The sequence below is a fragment of the Garra rufa genome, chromosome 2 (assembly GCF_049309525.1).
Source record: "Garra rufa chromosome 2, GarRuf1.0, whole genome shotgun sequence".
Classification (NCBI taxonomy): domain Eukaryota; kingdom Metazoa; phylum Chordata; class Actinopteri; order Cypriniformes; family Cyprinidae; genus Garra; species Garra rufa.
This window is the reverse complement of record NC_133362.1, coordinates 1110892-1129535: the sequence shown is the minus strand read 5'-3', so window position 1 is coordinate 1129535 and position 18644 is coordinate 1110892. Positions and strand designations below refer to the sequence as shown.

Below are 18644 nucleotides of genomic sequence, written 5' to 3'. Positions count from 1 at the left end.
ATCTGCTGATATGAAAAGTTCACTGTATATCGTAGTAATAAATATAATTTATGACAGCCATGAAATATTGTTTACTTTTTACATTAAACAAATTAAATATTACAGATATGCATGTTATATAACGTATATTTCCAGTACAGGTTTAGGTCTTAAATTTCAGAAAAGGTGGTATTAAAAAGGTCTTAAAAAGTCTTAAGTTTCACATGTTCATATCTGCAGATACCCTGGTTATAGAAGTAGGCCGAATTAGAAGGATGGGCCTATCTTTATTTTGAGCAAATGCAATACACATCTGCCTGTTTTGTCATCATGTAGGCCTAGCACTGATCCAAATTTCTCATCCAACCTAATCAGTAATGCTGTTTTCCAGGTGCAGTGCGCAAATGTGCACTGACAGCAACTGCAACAGAAGCTGAAATATGGAGGCATGCTATAAGGTGGTTTGCCCTTTCGGCGGACAGGAGAGGAGGGCGCCAGGAGAGACTGGCACGTCAGCAGCAGGAGCAGCAACAGCTGCCACAGCACCCACCTAGTGATTTTGTTTAAGTGCACGTTGTTTAAGTTTTTTTTTGACGTTGTGTTGAAAGCCTGTTCTTTTTTTTTTTTTTTCATTAATTCTTTGTTTGTTGTTGACTGTGTTCTGTTAATTGTTGACGTTGTTCATGACTTTTTTGTTTGTTTTTTATAATTAAATCTATGAATTTGTGGTCATTAATTCTGTGTTTGTTAACTTTGTTCACGTTGTTTTAGTATGCGTTTTAATCATTAAAACTATTTATTTCAGCTATAGCCTATAGGCCTACGCATTGCTCCAACTGAAACTAGCCTTCATCAAGTCAAGTCAAGCTTTTAATTATAGCCAAGGCCTTGTAGTGAAAATGTTTTTCTGCACTGCAAAAAATGCTTTTCTTACTTAGTATTTTTGTCTTGTTTCCAGTCCAAATATCTAAAAATTCTTAAATCAAGAAGTATTTACTAGAGAAGTAAAATGACATAAGAAATTCTGTTTTGTTTTAAGATAAAAAGAAAGTAACTTTTGCTAAGTAAGCAAAATTATCTGCGAGTGGGGTAAGCAAAATAATCTCGTTTTCCATTTGAAATAAGATTTTTTTTGGTTTTCCATTCTTATTCAGATTTTTTTGCTTACCCCACTGGCAGATAATTGTGCTTGTTTTAAGCAAAAAGTACTTAAATTACTTTCTTTTTATCTTAAAAAAATGTCATTTTACTTCTTTAGTAAATGCTTCTTGGTTTAAGAATTTTTAGATATTTGGACTGGAAACAAGACAAAAATACTAAGTAAGAAAAGCATTTTTTGAAGTGTGGACATTCCACAGACTGAAAGATGTAGGCCTATGCCTAGTTAGCATAGGTTACTGATACCCTAACTGACAAAAATGCCGAAAATAAGGCAAAAGGACGATCCAGTGGTGATTTAAGCGGAATCGTAACACATCCGGCACAGCTCCGGTAGGCGGAATCGTTTCACGCACCCGTTACGCTTCTGTAACGGGATGATCAGGCGGTGCTGGATCGGCACTGGCACATATCCGCAACAACCCCTAAAAACAGACCAGAAACGGCTTCGGCCCGATGTGCGTTTGGACTCAGGAACGAGTCCGTGAGGCGGATGCGGGCCAGACCCGGCTCTATCGTTTTGCGGTTGCGGCTCTGTTCCGTTACAGCGTCCAGTGGCTATCTGGGATGCTTGTAAAAAAACATTATTGGTGTGCATCTTAAGACAAAACAAAGACACTGATTTATTTTAAGATCAAACAGTGCAATTTTATTTCAGTTGAAACAACTCAGACTTACATTTTAGGTCTAGAATTAGGCTTAAGCCTTGTCTGTGAAACCGGGGGATAGTTATTATTATTATTCTGAGACTAAAATTATCTATCTCATGCTAACAATATGCTAATCATGCTAAAATAGGGGTAATTACTTCCAAGTCATGCTAGTAACATGTAAATCGTGCTAGAATCATGCTAGCAACATGCTAATCATGTTAGAAACATGCTAATGACATGCTAGTAACTTCATCAGGCTAGAAACAGGCTAGCCACTTGCTAATCCTGCTAGAAACATGCTAGCAACTTGCTAATCAGGTTAGAGACATATTAGCAACATGTTAATCAGACCACATTTGCACAGAACTCAGGAATTTTAAAGTAACTAAACAGGCACTTCCTGCCCTATAAGAGACAGACATTAGGTTCCACCAAACCATTCGGAAAATAAGGTAAAGGAAGAAAATGTGGATTTACAAGACATAATAAATAGTATTTAAAAAATTGTGCTACATTTTTGCTGTTACGAATATATTGTTGGTGTTTGGATTTTTTATTAACACTTATTTAAAATAATAGTTTACTTTAAGATTTTTATTCAGGTTTTCACAGTGGGGCTGTGCAAATAACTTTTTTTTTCTGTCACAAATAATAGTTTTAAGTGTACAGTATTTCTAGAATTTTAAAATAGTATTTGTTGTGCTTCTTTTAATTTGCTTATTTGCATTTAAAAAAATATTAAATCAATAAATAATCTAAATTGAATAATTGAGAATAATATGATCACAAAAAAAACTGCACTCAGAGCAGCAATGAAAATGGAGGGGTAAATGTTTTTAAGTGTCATAAAAATAGTTGTATAATTTAAAAAGAAAATATCAATGGTCCTAATTTAAAACACAAAATTACAATATATTCATTTTGGGAGAATATGACTTTTTGGCTATATATATATATGAATTAATGAATGAATTCCTTCATTAATGATTGATTGATTGATTCCTGGATCTCCATGGCATAAATGTCATTGACCTTTTCACTCAAATCAGCAAAAACCAGTCTGGCTTTAGGAACATCTGCGTAAATCTTCAATTCAAAACCCAAACTATGACTTGTTTAGAACAGACAACAGTCATTAGAGGTAAGGTTATATAGGTAGCTTTTAGTCATAATTAAATATGGTTTGGAGTCTGATTTGATATGCATGGTTATAATGAAAGCATAGTGGTAATGCATCTTTATTATTGGCCAAACCACCACAAAACACAAGAAGAACAGAAAGAATAAGCATGTGACTTCACTGATAGAGGAAGCACTAGTGACTTCTGCTTTCATTTTTTTCCCTGGACGTGTGTTCTTTGATATGTGTTTAATATGTTTATTTTTTAAGCAAATTAAGTGGTTTTACTGCTGTTTCGTGTTGTCAGTGGTTCATTTGATCATTTGTATTAACATAAGACTATCATTGTGTATTTGAGTAAACGTCACCATCGTTCTTCTGTTTCTCCGACTCTCAGGATCCGTTCCGCTGAATTGTTTGTTTGTCATTTCCACCCAGAGTAAGTGTTGGAGATCTCACTCTTCTGTCTGTTCAGCTCCATCATGGATGACACACAAACACCCCGAGATGAAGATGTTTCTCCAGGATGCAGGTACTTTGATTACATAGGTCTATAATAACCCTAGAAAAGGAGGGACATAAGAAAAGTATTGCTATTTTGAACACAAATAGTACAAAACTGCATCATATTTGATACACACTTTTATATTATAAATGATTAACATGATAAACCTGTGGTATGCAATCTACTTTCTGGCTTCTGTTTTATATATATTTTTTTATTATTATTATAATTATTGTTTTATCAAGTAAAAGATTTTTGCTGTGAAATATTTCATGATGTTCATTATGTAAATGTAAGAATAACTTATATTGTAATTTACTGGGCTAAATCAAATTGGGTTTTCTTGAATGTGCATTTATCTTTTATCATGTTTAATTTTATTTTTATTTTTCATATAAAAAAGTTATATGTCAAATATGATACAACAGGCTTTTGAGAAAGGTTTGTTTGTCTGTCTCTCAATAATTATACTGAACTGTAATGAACTGCATATATCAGCCATAAAAACCTGTTAAAAACTGTATTAATCAAAAACACATGCAAGGTAAATATATTTAATACATTTTAATACATAAGTTGGCATATTTGTGTTTTGGTTGAGTGTCTTAATTCATAGATACCGATGTGTGTGTGTGTGTGTGTGTGTGTGTGTGTGTGTACATGCCTGAAAGAAAGCTAAAACTAAATTCAGTAGTGAACGAAATTAGTAATAATTAAATGATTGACAATAAATGATCATTTAAGAGTTTGAAGTACTGAACAAATTTTCTGAAATAGGCTACAAAGTCTATACTCTATAGAGCAGTCTATAGTCTACTTAAAAATACCTTGATTTATAGCCCTAAAAGGGCGACGAATACAGAGATAGAAACATTCATAAAAATATTATAAAAAATGTACGAATGAAATTCATGACATTTCAGCATAAACATAATAGGCTAACACTTAACAACAAAGATGTAAATCCCCTAAAAATATTGTAAATATGTGAAATACATCAACTGTTATATGAGGATGAGTATTTTCCCACAGCACTATGATGTTTTTACATGCTGCATGTGAATAAAACAAATGATGTGTTAAAGTCACAAGATCTAAATATTTACAACACCCTTTCAATGTTTTTGTTAAATCAAAAGTGAGATTTTATTTAAAACAATAAGACCATATACCCTGTTTATGAAGTGTTTTTTAATGTTTTATTTTTAATTTATTAAAATAAATGCTGTCATCTGTGTGCCTGTCACGTCCATACACAAAAGGAGAGGGTGAGTATCTTTCGTGTTATTTATTGACAATGGTGCACAGTTCAAACATGTGAAGACAGGTGAGTATGGGTCTCGGTAGCCGAGTCTTCAAACACAACAGGTGAGTTCAAGTTCATCAGTATCGTAGCAAGAGCAAAAGTCACTTCCCTTAAGGCGGTTAATGTGTTTCACAGGATAACACAGAAGCAGTCCACAAGGAGCACAGGAGAGACAACAGGAAGAGGTGAAGATCCACGGAGAGGTGTCCATGTTACTTTGATTCCAGCCGGTGAGTGAATGGCAGAGGTAAGTATTTAAAGGGAGTGGTGATTGCTGGTGCAGGTGACGGTGATTAGAACTCTGGTGATGGTTCACGGGCGTGGTGCAGTGGGAATTGGCTGATTGATGATGGATCGCTGTGATTGGGGCTGAGGGAACGTGCTGAGGGTGTGACATTATCTCCAGGGAGGGGGGGCGGGCACCCTGGAGGCTGTTCCGGGGCAGGACCTTGCTGGGTTGGGAAGGCCTCCAGGGCGGAACAGGAAGCCATGGCAGGTCAGGCGGCCACGGCCGGACAGGCAGTTCGAGTGGCCATGGCGGGTCAGGCGGCCACGGCCGGACAGGCAGTTCAGGTGGCCATGGCTGGGCAGCCCCCGTGGCCTTGGCCTCAGTCCTTGGCCAGGAGTATATGGCGCCCCCCCAAAATTTTCTTTGGGGAATTCAGGGGTTTGGAGGGACCGTTTGGCAGAGTGGGCTCTGAAAGGCTGGACAGGACCAGCGGAGGCTCTGGAAGGCTGGGCTGGGCCAGCGGAGGCTCTGGATGGTTGGACGGGACCAGCTGGGGCTCTGGATGGCTGAACGGGAACAGCTGAGGCTCTGGATCGCTGGACGGGACCTGCGAAGGCTCTGGAAGGCTGGATTGTACCAGCGGAGACTCTGGAGGACTGGACGTAACCAGCGAAGGCTCTGGAAGGCTGGATTGTACCAGCGGAGGCTCTGGAGGACTGGACGTAACCAGTGAAGGTTCAGGACGGCTGGATTGCACCAGCGGAGGCTCTGGAGGACTGGACGTAACCAGTGAAGGTTCAGGACGGCTGGACGGAACCAGCGAAGGCTCTGGAAGGCTGGATTGCACCAGCGGAGGCTCCGGACGGCGCTCTTGAGGAGCGGGCTCTGGACGGCGCTCGAGGAGCGGGCTCTGGACGGCGCTCTTGAGGAGCGGGCTCTGGACGGCGCTCTTGAGGAGCGGGCTCTGGACGGCGCTCTTGAGGAGCGGGCTCTGGACGGCGCTCTTGAGGAGCGGGCTCTGGACGGCGCTCTTGAGGAGCGGGCTCTGGACGGCTGAACGACCCCAGCGGAGATTCAGGAAGGCTGGGCGTCTCCAGCAGAGACACAGAATGAGTTAGCTCAGGGCGAGCGGTCACTGGCGGGCGCTCTGGTGGCGCGGTCACTGGTGGGCGCTCTGGCGGCGCGGTCACTGGAGGGCGCTCTGGCGGCGCGGTCTCTGGAGGGCGCTCTGGCGGCGCAGTCACTGGAGGGCGCTCTGGCGGCGCAGTCACTGGAGGGCGCTCTGGCGGCGCAGTCACTGGAGGGCGCTCTGGCGGCGCAGTCACTGGAGGGCGCTCTGGCGGCGCAGTCACTGGAGGGCGCTCTGGCGGCGCAGTCACTGGAGGGCGCTCTGGCGGCGCAGTCACCGGAGGGCTGGGCGGAACCAGCGGAGATTCAGGAGAGAGGATTGGGGCCGTGAACTCCATAGGGAGAGCCATATCCATAATATCAATTTCATCCCTCTTGGCCGGAGACTCAGGAACATCGGCCATCTTGGCCGGGAAAACAGGAACATCGACCATCTTGATAGGGAACTCAGGAACATCGGCCATCTTGGCCGGGAAAACAGGAACATCGGCCATCTTGACAGGGAACTCAGGAACATCGGCCATTTTGGCCGGGAAAACAGGAACATCGGCCATCTTGACAGGGAACTCAGGAACAACGGCCATCTTGGCCAGGGATTCAGGCTTGACGGCCTTCTTGGCCGGGAACTCAGGAATTGTGGCCACCTTGACAGGAATAACCGGAACATCGGCCATCCTGGCCGGGAAATCAGGAACTGCGGCCATCTTGGCCGGGGAATCAGGAACTGTGGCCATCTTGATAGGAATAACAGGAACTTCGGCCATCCTGGCCGGGAAAACAGGAACATCGGCCATCTTGGCCGGAACATCAGGAACATCGGCCATCCTGGCCGGGAAATCAGGAACTGCGGCCATCTCGGCCGGGAAATCAGGAACTGCGCCCATCTTGGTCGGGGAATCAGGAACTGCGGCCATCTTGGCCGGGGAATCAGGAACTGCGGCCATCTTGTGAGCTGGCGTGGCAGCCATCTTGTAAACGGGTGTGGTGGCCATCTTGTGAGCTGGCATGGCGGCCCGTACTGACCTCAATGGTGGGTCTAGCACGCTGGCCATCAGGATTGGCCATGACGTTGGAGGGCTGGCCGCGAGCTCCGGGCTGGCGAGGAGGGAGGAGCTATTGGTGAGGTATGTGGGGAGTCCAGGCGAGGAGTGAGCCGGTGAGACGTGCTGGGTTTCGTAGAGGGCTGGACGAGGAAACTTACCATCACTCTTTATTTCTTTAACCTCGATACTAGAGCCATTTATATAAAGAGTGAGGTTGATTAGTTCAATCAAGGAGAAATCACATTTGGGGGAGGTGCATCGGATTGTTTCCTCATCCAGTCCCAACCGAAACACCACAGCAAGAGTGACGTCGGGCCAGCTCACCCGATGGGAGAGCTCAAGGAATTCCTCCACATACCACTCCAATGTCTGCCCACCTTGCAGTAGCCCCCATAGCCTGTCCTCAGCCTCAGACAGTTTTAATGAGTCGGGAGAGGCACCGGTGAATGCTGCGTTCGCCTCCATGAGTGAGCTGAAGGAATTTCTTTTTAAGGGCTGGAATCCTGTCACGTCCACACACAAAAGGAGAGGGTGAGTATCTTTCGTGTTATTTATTGACAATGGTGCACAGTTCAAACATGTGAAGACAGGTGAGTATGGGTCTCGGTAGCCGAGTCTTCAAACACAACACAACAGGTGAGTTCAAGTTCATCAGTATCGTAGCAAGAGCAAAAGTCACTTCCCTTAAGGCGGTTAATGTGTTTCACAGGATAACATAGAAGCAGTCCACGAGGAGCACAGGAGAGACAACAGGAAGAGGTGAAGATCCACGGAGAGGTGTCCATGTAACTTTGATTCCAGCCGGTGAGTGAATGGCAGAGGTAAGTATTTAAAGGGAGTGGTGATTGCTGGTGCAGGTGACGGTGATTAGAACTCTGGTGATGGTTCACGGGCGTGGTGCAGTGGGGATTGGCTGATTGATGATGGATCGCTGTGATTGGGGCTGAGGGAACGTGCTGAGGGTGTGACAGTGCCATATGTATATTGTGTTTTTGTTTTATATTTGTTATTTGGCATATTTAGTTTATTTTTCCTGTAGCATAGTAGAAATGAAAATGTCTTTTTTTAATCAAAATAAATTATTAATACAGTAATTCAAAGGATACTTTGTTATAGTTCAGTTCATCAGAAGAGACCAGAACCAGAGCCCAGCTGTGTCTCTACGAAGAGTGATGAGTCTGTAGATTATCTACAAAATCTCAGGTACAATATTTTATTAACAGACAGAATTACATTATTTGTTATAGTGTTTTATTGTGTCATTATTTCATAATTTTATCTGGTATTTTAATATTTGCTTGCACACTCTCTGTTTTAGTTCAGTTCATCAAAAGAAATCAGAACCAGAGCCCAGCTGTGTGTCTATGAGGAGTGACTTTTCTTTGGATCGTCCAATTGATTTCAAGAGTGATGACACAAGGTTAAAGCTCAAGTATTGTTTTGTAAAATATATGATTATAGTAAGATATTTTAAATTAAACTGAAATAGTTATACAGCACTGTAATAAATATAAGTAAAAGTCTGGTTGGGAAATGCAGTATAAAATTATTTATTTACATTTATTTAATAGATTGTCTTTTTTATGACCTTGAGCAATAAAGTCACAACTGTCATTAAGGTATTAAGAAAAATGTCACCAATGTCAGAGTGTTTGATTCTTGATTCAAGGTCAATCCTGCCACACAGATCAGTTGAAACAAAACCCGTCTTTAAGAAATATGACCAGTCTATGAATCAACCACAAGACAACACATATCCTGGTGAAAGGTAAAGTGTGGGATTTTTATTAATGCAACACATCATCGCACATTACTCAGATACATCAATAATAACTGACACTTTTTACAAACCCTTTGATATGTTCAGTGCCTCATAACACAGAAAAAACATTTTGCTCTGTACATTTACCTCTGTAACTCATGTAATAATGTGATATTTAAATTTTCCAGGCATGAAGTCCTCAACACGTTTAGATCAAATCTGATGAAGAAGTTTGATCGTCTGTATGAGGGAACAGCGTTGCAGGGAAACCCAACACTCCTGAATGAGATCTACACAGAGCTCTACATCACAGAGAGTGAGAGTGGAGAGATCAGTAATGAGCATGAGGTGAGACAGATTGAGACACAATCCAGGAGAGCAGCAACAGAGGACACAGCCATCAAATGCAATCACATCTTTAGACCTTTACCTGGACAAGACAAAGCCATCAGAACTGTGCTGACAAAGGGAGTCGCTGGCATTGGAAAAACAGTCTCTGTGCAGAAATTCATCCTGGACTGGGCTGAAGGGAAAGAGAATCAGGACGTCCAGCTCATATTTCCACTTCCTTTCAGAGAAATCAATTTGATGAAGGACAAAACACTCAGTCTTTCAGATCTTCTTCATGTCTTTTTCCCTGAAACTAAAGAAATGAAAATATCCAGAGATGAATATAAAGTGTTGGTTATCTTTGATGGTCTGGATGAGTGTCGTCTGTCTCTGGACTTTAAGAGTAAAGTGAAACTGTGTAATATATCTGAATCAGCCTCAGTGGATGTGCTGCTGATGAACCTCATTGTGGGGAATCTGCTTCCCTCTGCTCTCATCTGGATCACCTCCAGACCAGCAGCAGCTGATCTCATCCCCTCTGAGTGTGTCCATCGAGTGACAGAGGTACGAGGATTCAATGAGCCACAGAAGGAGGAATACTTCAGGAAGAGAATCAGTGATCAGAGTCTGGCCGACAGGATCATCTCACACCTGAAGTCATCAAGGAGTCTCTACATCATGTGCCACATCCCAGTGTTCTGCTGGATCTCAACCGCTGTTCTAGAGAAGATGTTGAGTCCAGCAGAGAGTGCAGAGATTCCCAAGACTCTCACTCAAATGTACACACACTTCCTGATCCTTCAGACCAACATCAAACGTGAGAAGGACTATGAGAAGAAGGTGACAGATGAAGACATGATCCTCAAACTGGGGAAAGTGGCTTTTGAGCAGCTTGTGAAAGGAAACCTGATCTTCTATGAGGAAGACCTGAGAGAGTGTGGCATTGATGTGACAGAAGCATCAGTGTACTCAGGATTGTGCACTCAGATCTTCAGAGAGGAGTTGGGCTTGTATCGGGGGAAAGTCTTCTGCTTTGTTCATCTGAGCATTCAGGAACATCTAGCAGCTCTATATGTGCACCTCTCCTGGACAAACCACAACACAAATGTGTCAATCACCAAACAGAGTTTGCAGACTAAAATAATGGAACCGTTTCAACTCAGTTTATCAGAACATGTTTCATTATCTGAGCTGCATCAGAGAGCTGTGGATGAGGCTCTACAGAGTAAAAATGGACATCTGGATCTTTTCCTGAGATTTCTTCTGGGTTTGTCAGTGGAGTCTCATCAGATTCTCCTACAACAAATAATGACACTGAAAAGAAGCAGATCTCAAAGAAATAAAACAGCTGTGTACATCAAGAAGAAGATTAGGACCATTGACTCTCCAGAGAAATCCATCAATCTGTTCCACTGTCTGAATGAACTTGGTGATCATTCACTAGTGGAGGATATACAACAGTATCTGAAATCTGGAACAATACATAAAGCTGAACTCTCTTCATCTCAGTGGTCAGCTGTAGTTTTTGTGTTGTTGACATCAGAAAAGGAACTGAATGAGTTTCGTCTTGATAAATTTGTTAAAGTAAATAATGAGACTGGAAAAATGAAAATTCTTCAGAAGTTGCTGCCTGTGATTAAAGAATGCAGATCAGTTCAGTAAGTATCAATTAGAACAATCACTTCACTGGTAAAACATTAAGAAAATCAAAGTTAAAAGCTCCTAAATTCTAAGTGCTGTAGTTATTATTTTAATGGTCAGCATTTTGATGTGTTTTATATGTGTATGTATGTTTTTTTTTTTGGTTCTGAGTTTTGAAATTTTACGCAATGGAATCTGGATTCATGAGAGCTAGACTCAGACATTAAGTATCTGCAAACTCATGGTCCAGCATGTGGATTTTTTTTGTAACGTTACAGCAGTTAGAGGATGAATTACATTCATTTAATTGTTACTCAATTACAATTACAATTTTACTTAATAGATAAATGCTGATTTAATCCAGTCTTAGCACTGTGTGTTTGTGTTTGTGTTTGTGTTTGTGTTTGTGTTTGTTTGTGTGTGTGTGTGTGTGTGTGTGTGTGTGTGTGTGTGTGTGTGTGTGTGTGTGTGTGTGTGTGTGTGTGTGTGTGTGTGTGTGTGACTGTGTGTGTGTGTGTGTGTGTGTGTGTGTGTGTAAATTTGCCCATGAAACTTGCCATTAATATATAATTTAACATTATAATTTGACATAAAAAATGCATGTGCATTGTTTTTCTCATGATATGAATTAATTTAATTATATTGGCATTGCGAGTTGTTGTTCATTGCAGAAAGTTGTTTGATTGCTTTTTTAATAGCTGTTTGATAGTGTTTCACATGTATGATTTTCATCTCTCTACAGGTTGAGTAATTTTGGCATCACAGATGAAGGTTGTGCTGCTCTGGCTTCAGCTCTGAGATCAAACCCCTCACACCTGAGACACCTGGATCTATCATGGAATAAACTAGGAGATTCAGTGAAGCTGCTTTCTGATGTACTACAGAATCCTCACTGTAAACTGGAGAAACTGTGGTAAGATAATAAATGACTCACTGTAAAGTATAATGCATGTGAAATTAATTTAAAAACTTTGAAAGATTTTAAAAAGGAAGGACAGTGGGCTTAGCTTTTGGCACCAACCCAAGTACAAGCTCAGAGATGTGTTTATTTAAAAAAAAAATGAAATGTACAGTGGTGTGAAAAAATGTTGGCCCATTTTCTGATTATGTTTAATTTATTTTTGTTGCATGTTTGTCACACTTTAATGTTTCAGATCAATCAAATTTAAATATTAATCAGAGATAACACAAGTAAACACAACATGCAGTTTTTGAATGAAGCAGCAAAACAGCCCCATGTTTTACTGTTGGTATGATGGTGAAACACTGAAACACTGTGTTACTTTTACGCCAGATGTAATGGGACACACACCTTCCAAAAAGTTAAACTTTTGTCTCGTCAGTCCACAGAGTATTTTCCCAAAAGTCTTGGGGATCATCAAGATGTGTTCTGGCACAACTGAGACGAGCCTTTATGTTCTTTTTGCTCAGCAGCAGTTTTCATCTTGGAACTCCTTTATTTAAAAACTGCATGTTGTGTTTACTTTGGTTATCTTTGATTAATATTTAAATTTGTTTAATGATCTGAAACATTAAAGTGTGACAAACATGCAAAAAAAAAAAAATAATAATCAGGAAGGGGGCCAACACTTTTTCACACCACTGTGTGTGTGTGTGTGTGTGTGTGTGTGTGTGTGTATATATATATATATATATATATTAGGGCTGGGCGATAAATAAATTTTATTGATTAACTCGAGTGTGTAGTTTACATCGACTTGTTTGAATGAAAATCGGTTTTCTCTTTAATATCCGCCGAAGCTCCTCTCTGGGCTCCAGCTGTTCCGAATGGCAGTTCCCTCACGCTTTTACCATATTAGAAACACACTAATATATATTTGTATTCAGAAAGGCACGGAAGACAAATACGTGAACTACTAAAGGGATATGATTAGCTGATTGCTAGCAAGTTAGCCGGACCCGATCAGCATAGCCTATGTGTCTTTGTGCTCAGGGGAGCTTCAAAGGTTTTTATGTGTTTTTGCAACGTGGAGTAATGTATCACGGACACATCTCACGAATCCTTTCACAAACAAAGTGTAGAGAGTGTAAATAAGAGATTGATTGTTCAGTATAGCGAGCATCGTTGATTATAATAGAGCTTTGTTATATTGCGAACCAAGATGAGTTGATAGCTTTTAATAATTTTTAAGGGAGTTTGTAAATGAGATATTGATTTAATACAACAGTTAAATAAACAAGAAGTTATTAAGTGACTTACATTGTCTGCCTATAACACTATTGCCAGATTTTGTCATCAAAAGTAGTCTGAAACAAGTCATATCTGAGCCGCTGCGCATCTCCACTCAAACACAGCGGTGTTTCGTTTATGAATGAACGTGCATTTTTAAATGAATCTAGTGAAATGATTCAATTTCCCATTCATAAAGACAGTAACTTGCCTTCAGAATGAACCAGCGGTTCGAGCAAATCAAATGAATGATATGATTCAGTAATTAAATCAGTGTCTTGCCGCCACCTGCTGGCAGATTGTTTGTTATTTAAATCATTTAATATTTCTGTATTCAAAATTTTATATTTTTATATACGATATAACTGCATGAGAAAAGCATGAAAATATATATTTTCATATTTATTTGTCTTACAAACATTTACTGTGTCCGGAATGATAAGAATGGGGCCTGGTGGAGAGCGATCACTGATGCAGTTGCAATGTATATTGCAAAATATATGATACCCATATATATTGTGGAAAAGCTGGGATTTCTCTCTCTCTCTCTCTCTCTCTCTCTCTCTCTCCCTCTCTCTCTCTCTCTCTCTCTCTCTCTCTCTCTATATATATATATATATATATATATATATATATATATATATATAATTTTTTTTTTGCATAAATATTACCTAAAATATCATCAGATTTTCAGTCCTGAAAGTAGATAAAAAGAACCCAGTCAAACAAGTGAGAGGAAAATATTTTCTTAGTAATTTATTTATTGAGAAAAAGGATGTAGTGTTACATATCTGTGCATTGCAAAAGTTTGTGAATCTTTTGGATAAGCGGTTAATTTAAAGGTGTTTTCAGTCAGTACAATGACTATCAAATGTCAGGAAGTGACCTGTTTTATTCAAAGAACAGGGATCTATCAAAGTCTGATCATGTTTGTGGAAGTGAATCATGTCATGAACAAAGGAGATTACTGAGAACCTCTGAAAAAGAGTTGACAGACCACTGTTACCTTCCTGAGGTGTACTATTGGAGAATGGTTTAATGGATGGATGAAATTAAAATTAAACTTATTGGTTTAAATGAGAAGCTATTATGTTTGGAGAAAAGAACACACTGCATTCCAGCTTAAGAATCTTTATCCATCTGTGAAGCATGGTGATGGTAGTATCATCAGGGCCTGTTTTGCTGCATCTTGGCCAGAACAGTCTGCCATTATTGATGGAACAATTAATTCTGAATTAAACCAGCAAATTCTAAAGAAAAACATCAGGACACCAGTTTAAGAACAGAGTCTCAAGAGAACGTGGGTCATGCAGCAAGACAACAACCCCAAACACACCAGTCATTCTACCAAAGAATGTTTAAAGAAGAACAAAGTTAATGTTTTAGACTGGCTGCATCAAAGCCCAGAACTTAATCCAATTAAAATGTTGTGGAAAAACCAAAGCAAGCAGTTCATAGGAGGAAACACACCAACATCACATATTTAAGTGGTTCTGCTCTAAGGAATGGGCTGAAACTCCTACATGTTATTGTGCAGGACTAATCAGCATTTACAAGAAACTTTACCTTCAGTTACTGCAGCAAAAGGGGTTTACACCAGATACCGAAAGCAAAGATTTTACATCATAACCTAACCTGGACATCATTATCAACTAAAAACCTGATAATGTATAGGGTCATATTTCCGCAGAAATACAGACAATTATAAAGGGTTTCAAGCAGTACTGATAGGTAGTGCAATAAAGACGTTCTTGAATAAGACTATGGATGTTTTATGATCATGTTTTGTGTTCTGTGACATTTTAGACTTTAGTCGAATGATCCATCAAACATACTGATTTGAGCTTTATATTTTGTACTTTATCTTTAATAATGGATTCACAGCTAAACTGATCTGATCCGAGAGAGTGAAGAGTGTGATTGTTCTCTACAGGTTGAGGGATTGTGGCGTCACAGATGAAGGTTGTGCTGCTCTGGTTTCAGCTCTGAGATCAAACCCCTCACACCTGAGAGAACTGTATCTGTCTGGGAATAAAGTAGGAGATTCAGTGAAGCTGCTTTCTGATGTACTACAGAATCCTCACTGTAAACTGGAGAAACTGTGGTAAGATCATATATGACTCACACATGAATCACATTTAAATATGAAGTGTTTAACCTCAGCTTTTCAGTATTAAAATAAGCATCATTGCAAAAGGGTTCTGATATTTACTGTAGCTTATATGTAGATATCTAGCCTGGAAAAATTCAGACCCTAATCTATTAAGATTAAGGGTCTGGCATCGAGCAATGAAAAGGGCCTAACTCGAGGGGCGGCACCAAGTGTGCATTTGAAACTCTCACTGCACGCAATTGGATAACGCCACGACCAATCACAACAATACATGGTGTGATGTATCCAGAGCGACGGTGAACATATAAGAGTGGATTTCAATGTTATAACATAAACAATGTGACAAGATTATTAACTATTAATTTCGACAGCTGAATCAACCTCATAAAACAATTAGGTCCGATCAAACTATTCATTAAATATCAACTAATATGTGGATGGACGCTAGCTTTTCATTCAGCAGCGAAACATATCGTCCTGTTCGAGTTAGGCTACTATATTAATATTGAATAGTTCAGTTTTTCGTTACAGTAAGTTTACCAAGTGACTCTTACCATTTGTAAATGAGATGGACCTCATCCACCACAATCCCGATCAGGTTGTCCCGGTAGACCTTGTTCGATAACATTTATCGACACTTCTTTTTTAACAGCCAGGACTCGGGACTGCCTAATGCTGTCTGGCATTGCCCACTTCAGATCTGTTCCTCTGATAGATTAAACTCTTGCCGTATCCAGTCGGCAAAACAGCAAAAACGTCCTTCTTGCAAAGGAACAATTTGAGCGCGGTTTTCTGTTCCTCTTTTATATGTGACCCTGGACCACAAACCCAGTCTTAAGTCACTGGGGTATATTTGTAGAAATAGCCAAAAATAACCATGTATGGGTCAAAATTATTGATTTTTCTTTTATGCCAAAAATCATTAAGAAATTAATTAAAGATCATCTTCCATGAAGATTTTTTTGTAAAATTCCTACTATAAATATATCAAAATGTAATTTTTGATTAGTAATATGCATTGTTAAGAACTTAATTTGGAAAACTTTAAATGTGATTTTCTCAGTATTTAGATTTTTTTGCACCCTCAGATTCCAGATTTTCAAATAGATGTATCTCGGCCAAATATTGTCCTATCCTAACAAACCATATATCAATAAAAAGCTTATTTATTGAGCTTTCATATGATGTATACATCTCAGTTTTGTAAAATTTAACCTTATGACTGGTTTTGTGGTCCATGGTGACATATGAAAAGCCAAGTCTAACTCATTTATTGTAGCGGCCAAAGCCGTTTCAAACAACTGGTGTTCATCTAGACATCTTTCAACGTTTACTAAATGATTGTGGACGTCGCAGCACTGTCGTCATCAGCTTAGCTCGCCTCTGGCCCGCCTACGTCAGATACACCAATTTGATTGGTTCCCAGAACTGCTTATGTATTGCAGTAATGCATCATTGCTCGATGCCAGAGTGTCTTGCAGAGACGATTCAAATTGTGCTCTCACTGTCATGATCTGGGCTGTGGGGCTTCCCTCAGCCACCTGAGGTCGCTGTTTTCCCTTCCCTGCACTACACTTCCCTAATTATTCACTCCTGTCTTGTCATTAGCACTGATTACACTCACATCTGTTCACAATTATCATTTGGACTATAAGAACTCTTACTGCTCACTCTGGATTCAGGTCTACATGGTCTTTTGTCTGGTTTGTATCTGTGTCTCTGGATCCCTGGCCTTTTGATCTTGTTTCATGCTTTGTTCATTTTGTGTTTCAGTTTATGTTTAGTTTTGTGCCGTGTTGGCCTTTTTGTTTGTTTAGTTTGTTTTCATTTTCATTAAAACCAACTTACCCTGCTTTTGGACCCAGACCTCCTTTATCCACGTGACACTCGCGAGACCTCTGGATTTCCAGGGTAGTAGATATCTGCATTTGTTACGGAAGCAAGTACATGAATATCTACTGAAGATAAACAAAATACAATCTTGGTCAACACAGAATGGTTTCAAGCTCTCACAAACTGTTTCTGTCAACTTAATTTGTTGCACAGTAAACTAGAGATGCTCCAATTCACTTTTTTTGTCTTCAATACCTATTATACCAGTGGTTCAGTATTGACTGATACAGATTCCAGAATCAGAATTAGATAGAGCTTTATTGCCAAGTATGCTTACGCATACAAGGAATTTGTTTCAGTGTCATTAGCTTCCAGTACAACAACAACACACAGACAAAAAAAAAAAAAAATAAGATGAGAATAAGAAAATACACACATGCAAATATAAATAAACAAAACATTTGTAAAATAAATTGAGAAATAAATAAATGGTATGTACAGTTGTGCTATATATGATAGAATGGAATTGGATAGTCTTCCGATTGTCAGGATTCAGGCAGGAACAGACGAACAACGACGTAGTAAAAAAACGAATAGTTTAATAATAATAATAATAATAATAATAATAATAATAATAAAAGCAAACCAACAAATACGAGCCACATATCAACAAACCCTCAAAATATACAAGTCACTGCTAATACAGAAGAAAACTGATCACATAAAAATAAAAATAAACAAAATTGAGGAGGCAATCGATCAAAATTCTTTTTGGGACCTATGGAAAAATTTAGAAAAATCCAAAGAGACCAAACACCTTCCCATCTGTATCAGTTGTATCAGTGATTTCTAGCCTAAAACATAAAGTGTCAAATTCAGCTGACCTTTCATCATGATCCCCTCGCTGCCTGCCCCATAAATTGTCTGTGAAAAAAACGCGTCTCTCTGGTCAGCCTAGGGTCCGAGATATGCCAAAAAAACAATCGGCACTACCAACCTTTCCACACAAAAACAAACAGTGTTCCAACCAATCAGCGTCATGGGTTTAGTGTTGTGGACTTTTGCTCCGCCTCCCTCACATCCCAGCACCAGTAGGAAAGTCCACAACACCAAACCCCTGACGCTGATTGGTTGGAACACTGTTTGGTTATCTGTGGTGTGTTGATAGCGCCGATTGTTTTTTTGGCATACCTCGGACCCTAGGCTGACCAGAGAGACGCGGTTTTTTCACAGACAATTTATGGGGCAGGCAGCGAGCGGATCGTGAAGAAAGGTCAGCTGAAATTGACACTTTATATTTTTGGCTAGAAATCGCTGATACAACCTTTAACAAACCAATGTGTAGACAATGAGGGAGAAACCAAAACATACAGATCTGTGGGGGGAAATGATGGGAGAAACCAACATGAAAGTCTGGGGGTGTGACATTACCTCCCCCTCCCGGAAGGCGCGTCCTCCTGCCGAAAAACAGGAAAAAACAAACTGTACAAAGTCTTAGCAGGGGGTTTTGGTGGAGGACAGACTCCCAGGAGGAGGGCAAAATACAGAGTCCAGGGAGGTGATGACGGAGGGAGGAGCCAAGGAGGTGACAGGAGGGGGCTGAAGCAGGAGGAGCCAGATGTGACCCAGACCGCATCCATGATGGAACCCCAC

General features: G+C 40.0%; 1 protein-coding gene across 1 annotated transcript; it reads left to right on the top strand.

Annotated features, from left to right (window-relative positions):
* Positions 1-3194: 3194 nt before the first annotated feature.
* Positions 3195-10875, top strand: LOC141325785 (NLR family CARD domain-containing protein 3-like). Its single transcript, XM_073834518.1, has 5 exons — positions 3195-3442; positions 8238-8324; positions 8440-8541; positions 8791-8889; positions 9072-10875. The coding sequence occupies exons 1-5, from the start codon at positions 3393-3395 to the stop codon at positions 10873-10875; spliced, it is 2142 nt and encodes a 713-aa protein (XP_073690619.1). The 5' UTR covers positions 3195-3392.
* The last annotated feature ends 7769 nt before the right edge of the window (positions 10876-18644 follow it).

Excerpts from the sequence above, each read along its gene's own strand:
- LOC141325785 (XM_073834518.1), top strand. The coding sequence starts at position 3,393 with ATGGATGACACACAAACACCCCGAGATGAAGATGTTTCTCCAGGATGC. Across the intron at positions 8,325-8,439 it reads GATTATCTACAAAATCTCAG|TTCAGTTCATCAAAAGAAAT; the intron begins GTACAATATTTT and ends TCTCTGTTTTAG. Across the intron at positions 8,542-8,790 it reads TTCAAGAGTGATGACACAAG|GTCAATCCTGCCACACAGAT; the intron begins GTTAAAGCTCAA and ends TCTTGATTCAAG.